We start from the raw sequence: 15423 nt of genomic DNA, 5'->3' as shown, positions 1-15423 counted from the left end.
GCTTCACATACCAGAATTCAGCTGGAAACCTAGGGAAAAAACTAACTGGAAGAAGAAAATGACGAACCCTTAGAAATTCGGACCCAACCACTTGGGATCCTAACCCCTCTGAGAGGGGTTATCCTTTTCTTCCACTCCAGGATAAGCTTGTCCACTGGTTAGTGGATTTGTTGTTGTTTTTATAAACCATATTCCTACAGACTAGTTGATTTTTTAAAACCAGGATGCAAAAATATAAGGCTCAGTCAAAACTAAATCATAGGACAGAGATGAGATTAAAAAAAAAAAAAACCTTATTTAAATGATGCTATTTTTGTGTAATATAAAAATCAGAAGAAGGGGAAGGGCTTGTGTAAGCCCCAAGCTGTATTTCCCAAAGCAGTGACTGTCTTTCATTTTGTTTCCCCAGCGGTGACCCTGTGCCCCCACCCCAAACAACACACACCCCTCGTTCTGGGATGAGGTCTGCCTTCTTTTAGGAACAGGTCCACCCATACCCTCCATCCCTGAGGTTCTCATGGAAAATGCCAGTCATAGTGCCCCATGTCCCTGCCCACTGGAGTGTACATGAGACTCAGGCCAAGCCAGGACCTTCTATGGGATTCCCTGAAGAACCAGGGCAGTTCCGGTGGGGGTGTTCTATAGAAGGTGAGTGTGGGAGTCACCTGCAGCCGTTTCCAGCTGTGGTGGAAGAAGCTGCCACAGCAAGAGACGGCAGAGCTTGCAGGCAGAGAAAAGTTGAGATGCCAGGCAGAGGGAGCGGCCCCGCTGGGGCCAAAGCCTCATTCTGCTCTAGCCATCTGGGGGCTCTATGATGAGGCCGCATGCATTGCCCTTTTCACCTTAGTGGGTACAAGCTGAATTTCTGTCACTAGCAACTAAGAGTGCATTCCCTGGTCCACCTCTCATCCAGATGAGCTGCACCAGATCCGCTTGGAGGAAAACAAAGTATTCCCTGGTCAAACACCTTTGACAAGTGCTACATAATATAGGCCTCTTTTAGAAATTCACAATGCACATGAGCATAGTCAAGATTCTGAGTTCTACAGCAGAATAACTTACCGAATTTTAACTCAGAGTTCGCCAGAATTTCTTGACCACAGGACTCTTTGTTTATGTACCACAGTTTAACATCTTATAGAACTCCTGTTACGTGGAACACACATTTGAAGACAGCACAAGACCTCATTTCTTTCTAGCTTGCTTAAATCTAGTAGATGGTGCAAATCTGTAGGACAGACATTCCCTAGCCCATGGGCACCTTGGTGAAAATCAGAAGGTGGCACTCCTCTGGGCCAAATGTATGGCCTAGAAGCAGACAATGCCATTGTGTGAATTAGAAACAGCTCCCCCAGCCAGGTGCGGTGGCTCATGCGTGCGATCCCAGCACTTTGGGAAGCAGAGGTGGGAAGATTGCTTGAGCCCAGGAGTTCAAGACCAGCCTGGACAACATGGTGAAACCCATCTCTACAAAACAGAAACAGAAATAAACAGGGGAAAGGAAAAGAAAGGAAGAGGGAGAGAGGGAGGGAAGGAGAGAGGGAAGAAGGGAAGGAAGGGAGGGAGAGAGGGAGAGAGGGAGAGGAGGGAGGGAGGGAGGGAGGAAGGAAGGAAGGAAGGAAGGAAGGAAGGAAGGAAGGAAGGAAGGAAGGGGAAGAGAAAAAAATAAGGCTCCTTTCCTCCCCTTACATTGCTCACGGTCTAGGGAGACTGACCCCAGTCCCATGGCTGCAGGGGTGTGAACACAGAGGGCACCCAACGAGGATAGGAGGTATGGCTCCTGCCTGGAGGTGAAGCAGACAGCCCCCAAGGTCCACCAGGAAGGGAGGGTTCCCACCCATCAAACTCTACCAACCTCTAGCCTATGGATTTTGTAAATTAATCCTGGCATTTCTGCAGGACATGTGAAAGCAAATCATCTGCCTAGTCTGCACCTGGGGACTTCTTGAGACCATCAGACTTGTTGGATAGGCTGTAGTCTTTGACCTTCAGACACCAGCCCGAAGCACAAGCTAGCTTTGGCTAGGGTTCCCCTACCTGGTGCATTTCTCTGAGCGGCTGGCTATCTGTGTTCATCCCATTGTGTCCAAAGGTAAAACATAAAGATGCTTCATCTCTCAGGCACCCATACATTCTAGTGCTAACGTGAATACTACAATACAAAAATGTTCCTTCATTTTAGCTGAAAGACAGAATATGGGGGGAAATAAAACAACAGCAAGAAGTGTTCCTGTTATTGAGCACTTACTAAGGCCAGGCACTGGGCCAGTATCTTTCCATGAACTATGTCATTGCATTTGCACAACTGTCTAAAGAGAAAGATGGATATTTGTGTCCCTGTTTTAGAACTGAGGCTTTGAGAGGTTTAGTAACTGAGCCAAGACCACACAGCAGTGGAATCTAGACATAACCGATCATCTCTGATCCCAGAACCAGGACAGGGCGTGTCTGTTTGATCCCTTCCGTGGGGCGGTGTCGAAGGAGGCAGAGAGAGCTGGAGATGATTCCTCACACGAGAGGGGGCTGCTGACCCAGGGTTGGCTTGACCTCCTTGCTGGCTGAGCCATTCCCTTAATGAGTGCTCCTGTCCTGCCCCAGGGGCCTCAGCCTCTTGATCTGTGCATCCAAGAAGACAATCATCCCCATAGGACAATGTCAAGACCATGGAAACTTGAAATCACCTTATAAGTTCACACTCTATAATCCTCATTTTCAGAGAAAGATTATTATTATTATTATTATTATTATTATTTTGAGACAGAGTCTCGCTCTGTTACTCAGGCTGGAGTGCAGTGGCACCATCTTGGCTCACTGCAACCTCCACCTCCCAGGTTCAAGTGATTCTCCTGCCTCAGCCTCCCAAGTAGCTGGAACTACAGGCGCCCACCACCACGCCCCGCTAATTTTTGTATTTTTAGTAGAGATGGGGTTTCACCATATTGGCCAGGCTGGTCTCAAACTCCTGACCTTGTGATCGGCCCACCTCAGCCTCCCAAAGTGCTGGAATTACAGGTGCCACCGCACCCGGCCAAGACTCTTTATCTATAAATTATAAATCTTTGGATGCATGATTCTCACATTTTACTATAATAACTCAAGATTAACAATACAGAGTGGGTGGTATTTTTAATCAGGGTCCTGCATTTTTGAAATTTTAATCCAATTCCTACTTGTCTGACTCCCATGCAAACCTCAGCTCCTAACACCTGAGACCAGGCCCCCCTTTCAATCACCAGATGAACTGCAGTAAAATATTCTGCAAATAATTTAACAGATAAGTCTCATGCCCAGTATTCCATGAAGAAAATTTCTTTAAAGTAATTCTGGAAAGAAGACGAATAATAGCCCAGACAGATGCAAACAACAGATGGCATAAGGAGACAGATCTTTGCTCCGAGTCCGGGGAAGAAAGGGACCACGGGCTACATTTCCTCAGGCAGACGGACTATAACAAGGGCTTGGATTTGTCTTTGAAGAAGAAAAAAAAAAAGCAGGCCTCTCTCCCTTTTCAGCTCCACTTCTCTTTCTTTTTTAAAAAAAATTATTTTATTATTATTAATTTTTATTATTTTTTTTTGAGGTGGAGTCTCACTCTGTCACTCAGGCTGGAGTGCAATGGCGCTATCCTGGCTCACTGCAACCTCTGCCTCCCGTGTTCAAGTGATTCTCCTACCTCAGCTTCCTGAGGAGCTGGGATTACAGGCACGCCCCACCACGCCCAGCTACTTTTTTGCATTTTTAGTAGAGATGGGGTTTCACCATATTGGCCAAGCTGGTCTCGATCTCCTGACGTCATGATCCACCTGCCTCAGCCTCCCAAAGTGCTGGGATTACAGGCGTGAGCCACAGCACCCAGCCCACTTCTTTTTCTAATAGAAAGCTAACCTGCAAGAATGATACTAGTTCTCCCCAACAGAAACATATCTGGAGTTAAAAGCGACAGAACTCTCTGTGTGAATGGCACATTGCACTTTTCAAAGCTCTTTGACATCCATCTGATTCTTATAAAATCCCCGTGAGCTATACTAGGCAGGTAAAATCATGTTTTCCATTTTCCAGATAAGAAACAGAGAGGCTTGCCTTTCACCCTCTGCAAGTCTCCCACCTTGAAGTTCAATGCTCTTTCCACAAGAATACTGACACCCAAAATTTACATAGCACTCTTTCTGCTACAACAACAGCAACCTAATTATTATGAACAATTTCTATGTGCCAAGTACTGCTCTTTTAAGTGTTTTACATATTTAAACTCATTCAATCCTTAGAGCCCGATGTTATAGCTAAGAATACTGGGCACAGAGATGTTAAGCCACTTGCCCAAGGTCACACAGCTTGGAAGTGGCGCAGCCAGGATTTGGACCAGGATGGTTTGGCTCCAGAGTCTGTGCTCTTGTCCCTGCCTTATGCTGCTTCGCCATACAGTGGAATTCATTGCTTTATGGTCACTGCCATTTTGCTGCCACGCTCCAAGGAACTATAGCAATTGAACATTTGAGGATAATGTGGTATAGGAGCCTAGATTTGATGCCCAGAATAGCACCTGGTACAGAAGAAGCAGTCCATAAATATTTGTTGAATGTATGAAAAATAGATTATTCTTATTTAGTCTGGTGGTCACGTCTGCAAATCGAAGGACATACCCTCAGCCCTGGGAGCTCTCTCTTTTGCCACATTTCCTAGTGTGTTTGAAGCCCGCTTCCTGTTCCCAATCTTAGAGATAGTCAAGCTCTACTGCTTACTGGATTCCAAAGGACCTGTGTGTCAGCAGGCGTCACTGCAAAACAGCATGCATTTCTAAAGTTACTCCTTACACTTCCAAATCACAGCCTGCAAAAACAATTGGCAAGCCTTACAGAACACGTGGACTTGCTCAGTTGCTTCTTCAAATCTTTCCTTTGCTGCCATTGCTGAGTAAACAAACAGTCTTTCGTTGGCTCTGGAACACTCCAGAGCCTGGAGTCTATTTTAAAGCAATCTTTAAACATTTACAGCAATTTTCCCGTCCTAAAAAATATACTTTGTAAGGAGCTAAAGCATTTCGCCATCTAAAAAAAAAAAAAAAAATCCACTTACCTCTTAAATGCTCCATCACTCTAGACCACTGCCCACTGGTTATGCCAATAGAGTTAATGAAACCATGCTTAATTAACATGGTTAGATCATGACCACAGTGTCTGCCCAAGTCGCCCCCTCTTTGAACAAGCTCCTTGGGAGCAGCCTGACTGCAGGTGAATGCTGGGAAGTAGACCAAAGGTCATCCCCATGGCATTAGGAATCAGATTTCAGAAACAACTGCCAGGCTGGCCAAATATGGAGGACGAACACATGCTCTGTGCTAGAGCCAGCCGGCTGCTCATCTTCCCCGTGAAGGGAAGGCAAATTCTCACACCAGTTCTGCTAGATCATCCCAAATGTTTCTTCACCTCCAAGGGGGCACAAAAGATTGACGAATATAGGTTGCAGAGGACACCTCAGCCTAACCTAGCAGGCACTCTGTCAGGCCAACAAGTGAAAGGCTGCCAGGGTGGAATTTCAGCGTTCCGCAAACGGAATGTTTTCTGATGCGATACATCATGATAGAGCAGAATAACCGAATAGCTCCGAAGTCCGAGAGGACTGGGTTTGAGTCCTCACCCCTCCTTTAAAAAATGGAAAACAACAGAATAGAATTTGACGGGTGTTTTGATGATTACTCCTCATGAATAGTAAGGGCTGAGTCTAGGTTCTGGGTAGACACTGACGACTAAAACAGGCATGGTGTAAAATGTTAACTTTAGGAGAAGCTGGGGAAGCATCTGTATGGGAGTTCTCTGTACAATCTTTGCAACTTTTCTGTAAATCTGAAAATATTCTAAAGTAAAAAGTTGGCCAGGCACGGTGGCTCATGCCTGTAATTGGATGGTCAGAAAACCCAAATCCATGTGCCCTTGGTCAGATCAGTTCCCCTCTCCAAGCCTCTCTCCAACACTTTGGGAGGCCGAGGCGGGCAGATCACTTGAGGTCAGGAGTTCAAAACCAGCCTGGCCAACATGGCGAAACCTCCTCTCTACTAAAAGTACAAAAATTAGCCAGGCGTGGTGGCATATGCCTGTAATCCCAGCCACTCAGGAGACTGAAACAGGAGAATTGCTTGAACCCAGGAGGCAGAGGTTGCAGTGAGCCAAGATTGCGCCATTGCACTCCAGCCTCGGCGACAGAGCAGGACTCCATCTCATTACAAAAGACAGAAAAAAAGAAAAGAAAAGAAAAGAAGGAAAGAAAGAAAGAGGAAACTCTCTGCTGTCATGAAGATTGAATTAATTCTTGCTGCTTAATTTGCTCTTTGCTCAACTTCTTTCACGTTAAACACAGTTAAAGCAGCCCAGATGCCCACCTGCAGCCTGTGGAAATGCTGCCTGTCCTGCACTGGCTGAAGCTGCTGTAATGCTGAGTTCCTTGAGTTCCTCAAGAGCGAAAGAAGGAACCTTCAAGTTAACCTTAGAGCACCAAGCGTAGCTTTAAACAAGATGTGCACATATATATGGCACTTTCCTCTGTCAAGCAAAGTAACAATAACCACACAGGGCCTGAGCAACAGACAACCTCAGCCTTTCTTGATGACCAGATCCTGGGGACGGCTCGCATACACAGATTCTCCTGTCCCCCCGGTCCTCTGTTCCCCAGATGTCCACAGTGCTGAGGTCTCCTTCAGGAGCAAACTTCATCCAGGCCATATCTTGTACACAGAGCAGGGACCCGACCAGGGGAGACCTGCCCAAGCTGGGGGAGGCGTGCCTGCTGAGCTGGCTCTAGGTCCTTCTGATGTTGCCTACTTCCTGCTCATCTGCAGCTCTGAGCTCAAACATCAGATCCCCAGGAGTGCCTTCCCTGACACCCAGGCTAGGTCTGGGGTCTGTGCACCTGTCTTCTTGCTTCATAGCATTGATCACAGTTTCTAGAGTTGAAAATTATGTTTTTTAGGACTTGCTACAGAAACCCCCAGACAACAGAAGTGTTAGAATGGAGTTACTGAATGATGATATGTTTTCAAGTCAGATCATTCTAATGATAGGATTGAATGTCTTTTCTTCCTTCCCACACAGTCAGAGCCATAGATGGGAATCATGACAGTCCCACGGCCAAGGGCAACTCCAGAAAGTGGTAATGCAGGGGTTAGGGTTGCCCTTCCCTTCTGAAATCCACATGCGTGGAGCTTGGAGCCCAGGTGTCCCCTGTAGGGCTCTCCAGAACTGAACAACTGTGAAGCCCACCTTCAGCATTTGGGGCTGTGGGCTGGCATGGCCCTTATTTCACCATAGAGCTTTCTACACAAGTCATGATGCACGAAACCCCCGGAAGGGCTGTCGAGTGGAGACAGCTCTCATCACAGCATCGCCACCACCTCTTTCCCGGAGAGAGACACACATAAGCCAGGACCCTGACACTCTCAGGGACAGGTGATGCTCCCCTTGGCTGTTAGACATTCCCCCCCCCAACTTCCCATTGGACCGTGTCCTCCCACTCCCCAAACGAGTCACCCTTTAGAGCTGTGGTTATACATACGGCGTTCTCTTCATTTCCAACCACCAGGTGGTGCAATATCTCACTTGTGCAAGTGTACTTTAGTAACGGAGGCTGCTTGGAGCCTCCCGAGAACAGCCTCCCAAGAGGCCTAAGTGAGTCCATTCCCAAAGGAAGGAGCAAGAGTAACAACTAGGACTCAGCTTGCTGCAAAAGGCACCCACAAGGGGGCCGGGCTGAGGCGCCATGGTCCCAGCTCAGTAAGAGGAACCTCCGATTAGTGGATAGAACAGGTTTCAGGCTGAGTGTGGCAATTTTCCTCTGTCAATGGCTTCTCTTCCCTCAGGAACAGAGAACAGAACCCAAGCCTACCACTAAAATTGAGAGTTTCAATAGCATTTGTGCTGACAAAACAAGAAATCACAGGATACGAAGGTAAGACTATAGTGATGTTATTAAAACGGACTTCTTGAATAAGATAAATCAGTTTGTAATTAATGCAACAGTTAATTGTTGTCAAAAAGTGTCAAAAGCAAATATTGCTGAAATAAACTGCCAGCTCACTGCCTAGAGGCTCCGAGGAAAGGTCCTGTTGTGCTTACCTCCCTGCCTCCCTCATCTTCCTGAAGGCCCAGTCCTCCCAGGCACTTGTTGTCCCCCAACACCACATCTCAGGCCGCCAGAGACCCTGCTGCCTCATCTGACCTTGTTTCCACCCCCACCTTCCAATTCCCACACCTTTTTCTGCACTCAGATCAGCAGTCTGAACCCTTATATCCCAGGATCATCACAGAACAGACCCTTAACCTTCCCACCTTACCCATGCCAGCTGTCCTTTGAGAACCTACCAGGTTCTGACCCTCTCAAGGGGAGGCTGATTTTCCTTCCACAAGCCCAGAAGATCATGGCTTCAAAATAGAGTCAGGAGGTCAGGCATGGTGGCTCACACCTGTAATCCCAGTACTTTGGGAGGCTAAGGTGAGTGGATCACCTCAGGTCAGGAGTTCGAGACCAGCATGGCCAACATGGTAAAGCCCCATCTCTACTAAAAAATACAAAAATTAGCCAGGCGTGGTGGCACGTGCCTGTAATCCCAGTTACTCCAGAGGCTGAGGCAGGAGAATCACTTGAACCCAGGAGGCACAGGTTGCAGCGAGCCAAGATTGCACCACTGCACTCCAGCCTGGCTGACATAGTGAGACTCTGTCTCAAAACAAAACAGAAAAAAAGCAAAAAACACAAAATAGAGTCAGGAACCTTGTGCACTCCCCCGTGTTCTTTCTAAGCCATTTCGCATCCCCCCACCTGCAAAACTCAATGTCCCTTAATGCTATGATGCTGTAACCAAGTACACCATTTTTCTAAGAGGAAGAAAATGGTTTTAATTATTATTTCTTCTTTTCTCTCTCCTTTTCTCATGTTCCTCACTTCCTACGTAGCCCTTTAGAAATGCAATTATAACCTTATAGCCTTGACTTTCCCTTCACCAGACACTCCCTACAGGACAAGCTTATCTGACTATGTGCTCACTTAGAAGCTTCAGAGCCAGAAAGCTCTCCCACCAGGAAATTGCCTCAAGAGACAGCTGTCAATTTCCAACCTCAAGTACGCCCACGACAGAACTCTTTCCCACCTGGAGAGGATCTCAAGACAATGACCACCTTAGAACCTAGTTTTGTGCCAGCTGGACCGCCTGGTGGATAAGGCACTGAAGTGAGCCCAGTGGTCCCCCACCTGCTCGCTCCCTGCCCGCCTGCTGTGCATGCAAAGTCCCCCCTTTAAAAGTCCCTGCTTTCTGCCCCAAAACCAAAGCAGTGCCCTCAAAAAGAGAAGCCTGTACTTTTTCCCCTAAGCTAAGCTTTGGAATAAAAAGTCACTTTTTCATGTCAGCCCTCACTCTTGTTTTTTGGTTTGTGTGTTTATTTGTTTTTTGAGACAGGGTCTCACTCTGTCACCCAGGTTGGAGTGCAGTGGCGCCATCCTGGCTCACTGCAACCCCTGCCCCCCTCCCCCAAGGGCTGAAGTGATCCTCCCACCTCAGCCTCCTGAATAGCTGGGACCACAGGTGCACACCACCACACCCTGCTAATTTTTTGTATTTTTAGTAGAGACGGGGGTCTCGGCATGTTGCACAGGCTAGTCTCAGACTCCTGTAGCTCTTGTTAATTGGACTCTACAAGTGGTGAGTGACTGAAGCTTTGGTTTGGTTATGCTACTGAGTGCACTCCTTTTACCCTCCGAGGTATCTCCTACAAAAACAAACAAAAAACCACAAAAACCTACAAAAAGCCTCACCTGGGAGCCTGGCCTCCTAGGCTTCTTGCTCTCTATTATCCCCAGACCTCAGCCCCATCCAGAATAATGAGCCAAACACAGCTGAGAGGCTCAGCCCCTTGGTCGTTGTGTACAAGAGAAAGAATCAGGCACCGTGACTGTTGAGTTGCAAAGAATAACCCAAGACCCTGAGCTTGAAGCAGAGGAGATTTACTCACACAGATGGGTATACATGAGGGACTGCAGCTCCTGCGAAGGCTCAAAGACCATCTCCCTGAACAAGTCACGGGGACTCAACAAAGCAAAAGCCGGAGAGTTTTGGAAGGAAACGTGGCTGCTTGGTTTTAACCAGTCCTTCGCTTGTCAGTTTCCAATTGGCCAGTTTGAGGAGCTCAGCCTGACTGAGTGCTGAGTCTCAAATCTGCTGAACCCAGACAGAGCTGGGTACAAGTTCACCATCAGCTGCTCTGCTTCCTCCTTAGAGAGCCCTGACTGCTGGGGTCTCACCCCCATGGTGAGTGAGCACACAGGCTCAAATCCCAGTGAAATGCTCTTTTTTCACCATGGCTTTGTACCACAAGTAGAAGAAAGCCAGACTCCTTACCAGGGCTGGTCGGGACCTACAAAAATGAGCCGTCACCCACTTCCCTGGCTGCACAGCTCACCACAATTTGCCTCATCCACTTTTCTCCAGCCACTCTGGCCTTCTTTGCTGATCTTAAAGTACAGCAAGCTCACTCCTCCCACACCTGTTACACTATTCCTATACTATACACACCTGTTACCTTATTCCAGAATGTTCCTTTTCCAAAACCTTATGTGGCTGTCTCCTTCTCAGTCCACCAGGTGTCTACAGAGAGCTGTCCCCTGCACTGCACCAAAAATAGCCCAACCACAATGACATGCTACTTCACACCCACGAGCATGACTGTAATTTAAAAACACCACCACAAAGTAACAAGTGTTGAGGAGGATGTAGAGAAACCAGAACATTCGTACATTGCTAGTGGAAACGTAAAATGGTGCAGCTGCTGTGGAAAAGTTGAGTGGTTCCTTAAAAACTTAAACACGGAATTATCGTCTGATCTAGCAATTCCACTTCTAGGTATATACCCGAAAGAATAGAAAGCAGAGCCTCAGATACGTACATGGACACCCATATTCATCACAGCATTATTCACAACAGTCAAAAGGTGGAAGCAACCCAAGTGTCCATCTACTAAAAATACAACAATTAGCCGGGTGTGGTGGTGCGCGCCTGTAATCCCAGCTACTCGGGAGGCTGAGGCACGAGAATCACTTGAACTTGGGAGGCGGAGGTTGCAGTGAGCCGAGATCTCGGCCACTGCACTCCAGCCTGGGTGACAAAATGAGACTCTGTTTCAAAAAAAAAAAAAAAAAGAATGGATTTGCAAAACGTGTTCTATACATACAATGGAATATCATTCAGCCTTATAGAGAAAGGAAATTGTGACATGCAGCAACATGGGTGAACCTTGAGGACATTATGCTTAGTGAAATAAACCAGTCGCAAAAGTGAAATAATAATCACATACAAATACTATATGATTCCACTTACATGAGGTACCTACAGTAGTTTAATTCACAGAGACAAAGTAGCCAGCTGCAGTAACGCATGCCTATAATTCTAGCTACTAGGGAGGCTGAGGAGGGAGGACTGATTGAGCCCAGGAATTCGAGGTTGCGGTGAACTATGATTGCACTACTGCACTCCATCCTCAGCGAAAGAATAAGACCCGGTCAGAAGGAAGGAGGGAAGGAGGAAAGGAAGGAAAGAAGGAAAGAAAGGTTCTCAAGGGTTGGGGAGAGGGAGAGTGTGGGCACAGAGTTTCAGTTTGGGAAGATGCAAAAGTTCTGGAGATGAATGGTGGTGATGGTTGCACTGCAATGTACTTAATTCCAATGAACTGTCCACTTAAAAATGGTTACAATGGTAAATCTTACGTTATATATATTTTACTGCAATAATAAAAAATAAATAGCCCCCTGACCGTGGTTACCATTGGAGATTTTATGATGCGTTTTTTGCCTATTAGCGCCTCATAAGGAAGCTTCATTCGACCAGATCACAGCCGAATTGTTCACTGCTGATTCTCAAGTGCTAGAGCAATGCTTGGTAAACAATACATACGCAGTAAAGTCTCAAATGTATTTACTCACTGATGTCTGTTTATTCACTTGCTTATCTGACTCCTCGATTGGCTGTAAGTTCCAGAGAGTAGGGCCCTTGTTTGTCTTGCTTCTCTAGAGATCACAGCACCTAAATAAGTACCAGCTGCCCAGCAGGGAGGGGCTTCCCAAATGTCTACCAAGCCAATAAAAAACCATATCCACATCACATCACGATGTGGGAGCTTGTGACTGAACTCTTGAGCTCTGCTGCAAAGCGCTATGGAAGACCTCTGTGAGATGGAGCTGGACAAAGTGCTCTTCCCCTAACAGGGACGCCCGTGGGAGCCTGGACTAGGATCCCCCAAGATGGCTTCTGATCTCCAACCTGCCACTGATTTATGGCAGTGAGTAAGTGCCTTGTCCTTTGGATCCACCATGCACAAAACTGAAAAATAATGGAGGTGGGCCAGATTAATGTTTCTTTCCAACTCTGATTCCAGAGCTCTTTTTTTTTTTTTTTTTTTTTTTTGAGACAGAGTCTCGCTCTGTCGCCCAGGCTGGAGTGCAGTGGCGTGATCTCGGCTCACTGCAACCTCTGCCTCCCAGGTTCAAGCGATTCTCCTGCCTCAGCCTCCTGTGTAGCTGGGATTACAGGCATGCGCCACCACGCCCGGCTAATTTTTGTATGTTTAGTAAAGACGGGGTTTCACCATGTTGGTCAGGCTGGTCTCAAACTCCTGACCCCGTGATCCGCCCACCTTGGCCTCCTAAAGTGCTGGGATTATAGGCACGAGCCACTGCGCCTGGCCCCAAAACATTTTCTTCTAAGAGCTATCTTGCATTATAAGGCCATATAGGGTAAGTTGCACTGGTGGAAGGGTCGGGGGCAGGAAGCTGGATTCTCCCCTCTCCACTTCCTCTTTGTCCTCAGCCAGTCCAGGAAGCATTGCTGTTGGCTCCAGGATTTCCCAGAACCCAGTTTGAAAACCACTGGCCCAGCAGCCTGAGTGACCCAGAGTTCCAATTCTCACTCCTCCACTCACCCAAATGACCCGGGATGATTAACCTTCCGAGGTTCCTTCTGAGTCTACAAAACATGAGTCATCAGCCCAGATCATGGAATAATGAGGAGAAGCAGATGAACTCACACGTATGAAAAGGTTTCACAGTGCTCTATGCAAATGGTTATTTCACAACCTTAAACATCACTGCTTGCTGGGATCTGCAGAGGAACAAATGCATCAGGTGCACCCACCTAACAGCCATCCTCCAGGGGAGAGCAGCTTTTTTTTTTTTTTCTTTCTTTTGAGACAGAGTCTCACTCTGTCACCAAGGCTGGAGTGCAGTGGTGTGATCTCGGCTCACTGCAATCTCTGCTTCCCGGATTCAAGCACTTTTCCTGCCTCAGCCTCCTGAGTAGCTGGGATTATAGGTGTGTGCCACCACGCCTGGGTAATTTTTGTATTTTCACCATGTTGGTCAGGCTGGTCTTGAACTCCTGACCTCAAGTGATCTGCCCGCCTTGGCCTCCCAAAGTGCTGGGATTACAGGCATGAGCCACTGCACCCAACCCAATCTTTTTTAAAAGACCATTTCACCTGGATGACTGCCACACCTGGCCAGGTGTGAAGGGGACTTCAGAGCAGGCCAGTGAGGAGCCAGGGGTTTTACAGCCTCACCCTGACCACACCCATAAACACACACTAACCTCAAGGTCCTCTCTGGGAAAAAGTACTGTGAGATGATGCAAAGTTCCTTATTTACCATCTTCCCCAGTGGATGGCAAACACTTTGGGCAGAGCTACAGCAGCGGAACTCAGCTAGCACATTGTTGCATGATACTGACAGCTGATTCAGAATTTAATCTTCTTTTACAACGATTCGGTTTTGCTCACAGGCGGCAAAGGTGGGGTCCCCACCCCATCCCCAGCTTCACTTGCGGACAAATCATATTAAAGTAGAAGAGTTCGGAGGGGTTAGTATTGGCTCCCAGCATCTGCGTTCCTTTCTGCTGGTAACATAAGCCTTATTCAGCACTGTGGAACATATCAACCAAGCCAGTTCTTGGACAGGCACACTAAAATACTATCCTAAAAAATCTAAACATAAACTGTCCATTTCGACTGTGTTTTACAACTTATTTGGGATGGATGGAAGAAGCAATGGAAGAGGGAGGAGGAGAAAACCTAAATATATAAATGCACATGCCACACCAAATGTTTACAACCATCTAGACGTTAGGAAGGGGCCTGAGAGGGAAGCCATGCAGAACAGCACATTCCCCAGTACCTGTGGGGGCTCAGGGTTTGGAGGCCACAGGATGACGTTATGCAAGCCGGCGTCCTCCTGCTGAAATGCAAAGGGATCTCACCGTTAGGACAGGTCACAGGGAACAGGACCAGATGGACAATCTTTGCTGTTTTCGTGGGGTTTTGTTGTTGTTGTTGTTGTTTTGTTGGTTTTTGAGACACAGTCTTGCTGTGTTGCCCAGGGTGGAGTGCAGTGGTGTAATCTCAGCTCACTGCAAACTGCACCTGCCAGGTTCAAGCGATTCTCCTATCTCAGCCTCCCGAGTTGCTGGGATTACAGGTGCACGCCACCATGCCCGGATAATTTTTGTATTTTTAGTAGAGATGGGGTTTCACCATGTTGACCAGGAAGATTTCAAACTCCTGACCTCAGGTGATCACTCACCTCGGTCTCCCAAAGTGCTGGGATTACAGGCGTGAGCCACCGCGCCTGGCCATTCTGCTGGCAACATAAGCCTTATTCAGCATCGTGGAACATATCCCAGGCCAAACCCAGGAGGCATGCTCCCACGCTGCCCACGGCGTCCCAGAAATGAGACAACAGAGAGAGAGGAGGAACCAGGAGCCCGAGGGTGTATGAAGTACACAGGGCCAGGACTGTGCAGGCCTGTCCCTCACCCTTTGCCCTGGTGACACAGCTGCTCCTCAGTGCCCGGTCCTTAATCTGTGAACAGGAGGTTTCTTCAGACTTGCATCTTTCCTTCCAAACATTCCCTAGCAAGCAGGATTCAGGGACCTCCAAGTGCACTCATACTCAGAGTCTCCTGAGGGGCTAGGGGCCTGGGTGCGATGAGGAGTGTGCCCACTGGGGCAGAGATAGCAGTTTGGAGGTGTTCACAGTGATCCAGGTGTGACAGGGTAGGGTTGTGACAGCAGGGATGGGGAGGAGAAAAACTGTTAGAAAAGATCATTTCACGGATATGTGCTGCCTTTATGTCCTTTGAGAAACTGCTCCAAGGGATACTGAAGCGGCTGGTATAGAGCTGGGCCCACCTTGGCCCTATTGGGGTGAGTGTATGACTCACGTGGCTATCAGTGTCCCATATTCTGGGCACAGTGATTGACTTCAGAGAGGGCACATGACACAATCAGGGTCACTCAGATTCCTTATGGGAGCTGATCAGGAGGCTGAGGCTGGGCGCGGTGGCTCATGCCTGTAATCCTAGCATTTTGGGAGGCCATGGCAGGTGGATCACCCGAGGTCAGG

At 47.7% G+C, this 15423-nt stretch overlaps 1 protein-coding gene across 1 annotated transcript in view; it reads right to left on the bottom strand.

Moving 5' to 3' along the window:
- Nucleotides 1–15423, bottom strand: part of TACC2 (transforming acidic coiled-coil containing protein 2) — a 261013-nt gene that overhangs the window by 206673 nt on the left and 38917 nt on the right. The window contains 1 exon segment of the mRNA XM_030940741.1: nucleotides 14197–14256. Coding sequence (XP_030796601.1) covers nucleotides 14197–14256 — 60 coding nt within the window.

This window comes from Rhinopithecus roxellana, chromosome 11 (assembly GCF_007565055.1).
Source record: "Rhinopithecus roxellana isolate Shanxi Qingling chromosome 11, ASM756505v1, whole genome shotgun sequence".
Lineage (NCBI taxonomy): Eukaryota > Metazoa > Chordata > Mammalia > Primates > Cercopithecidae > Rhinopithecus > Rhinopithecus roxellana.
Note: the sequence above shows the minus strand (reverse complement) of the source record. Positions and strands in the feature narration are given on the sequence as shown.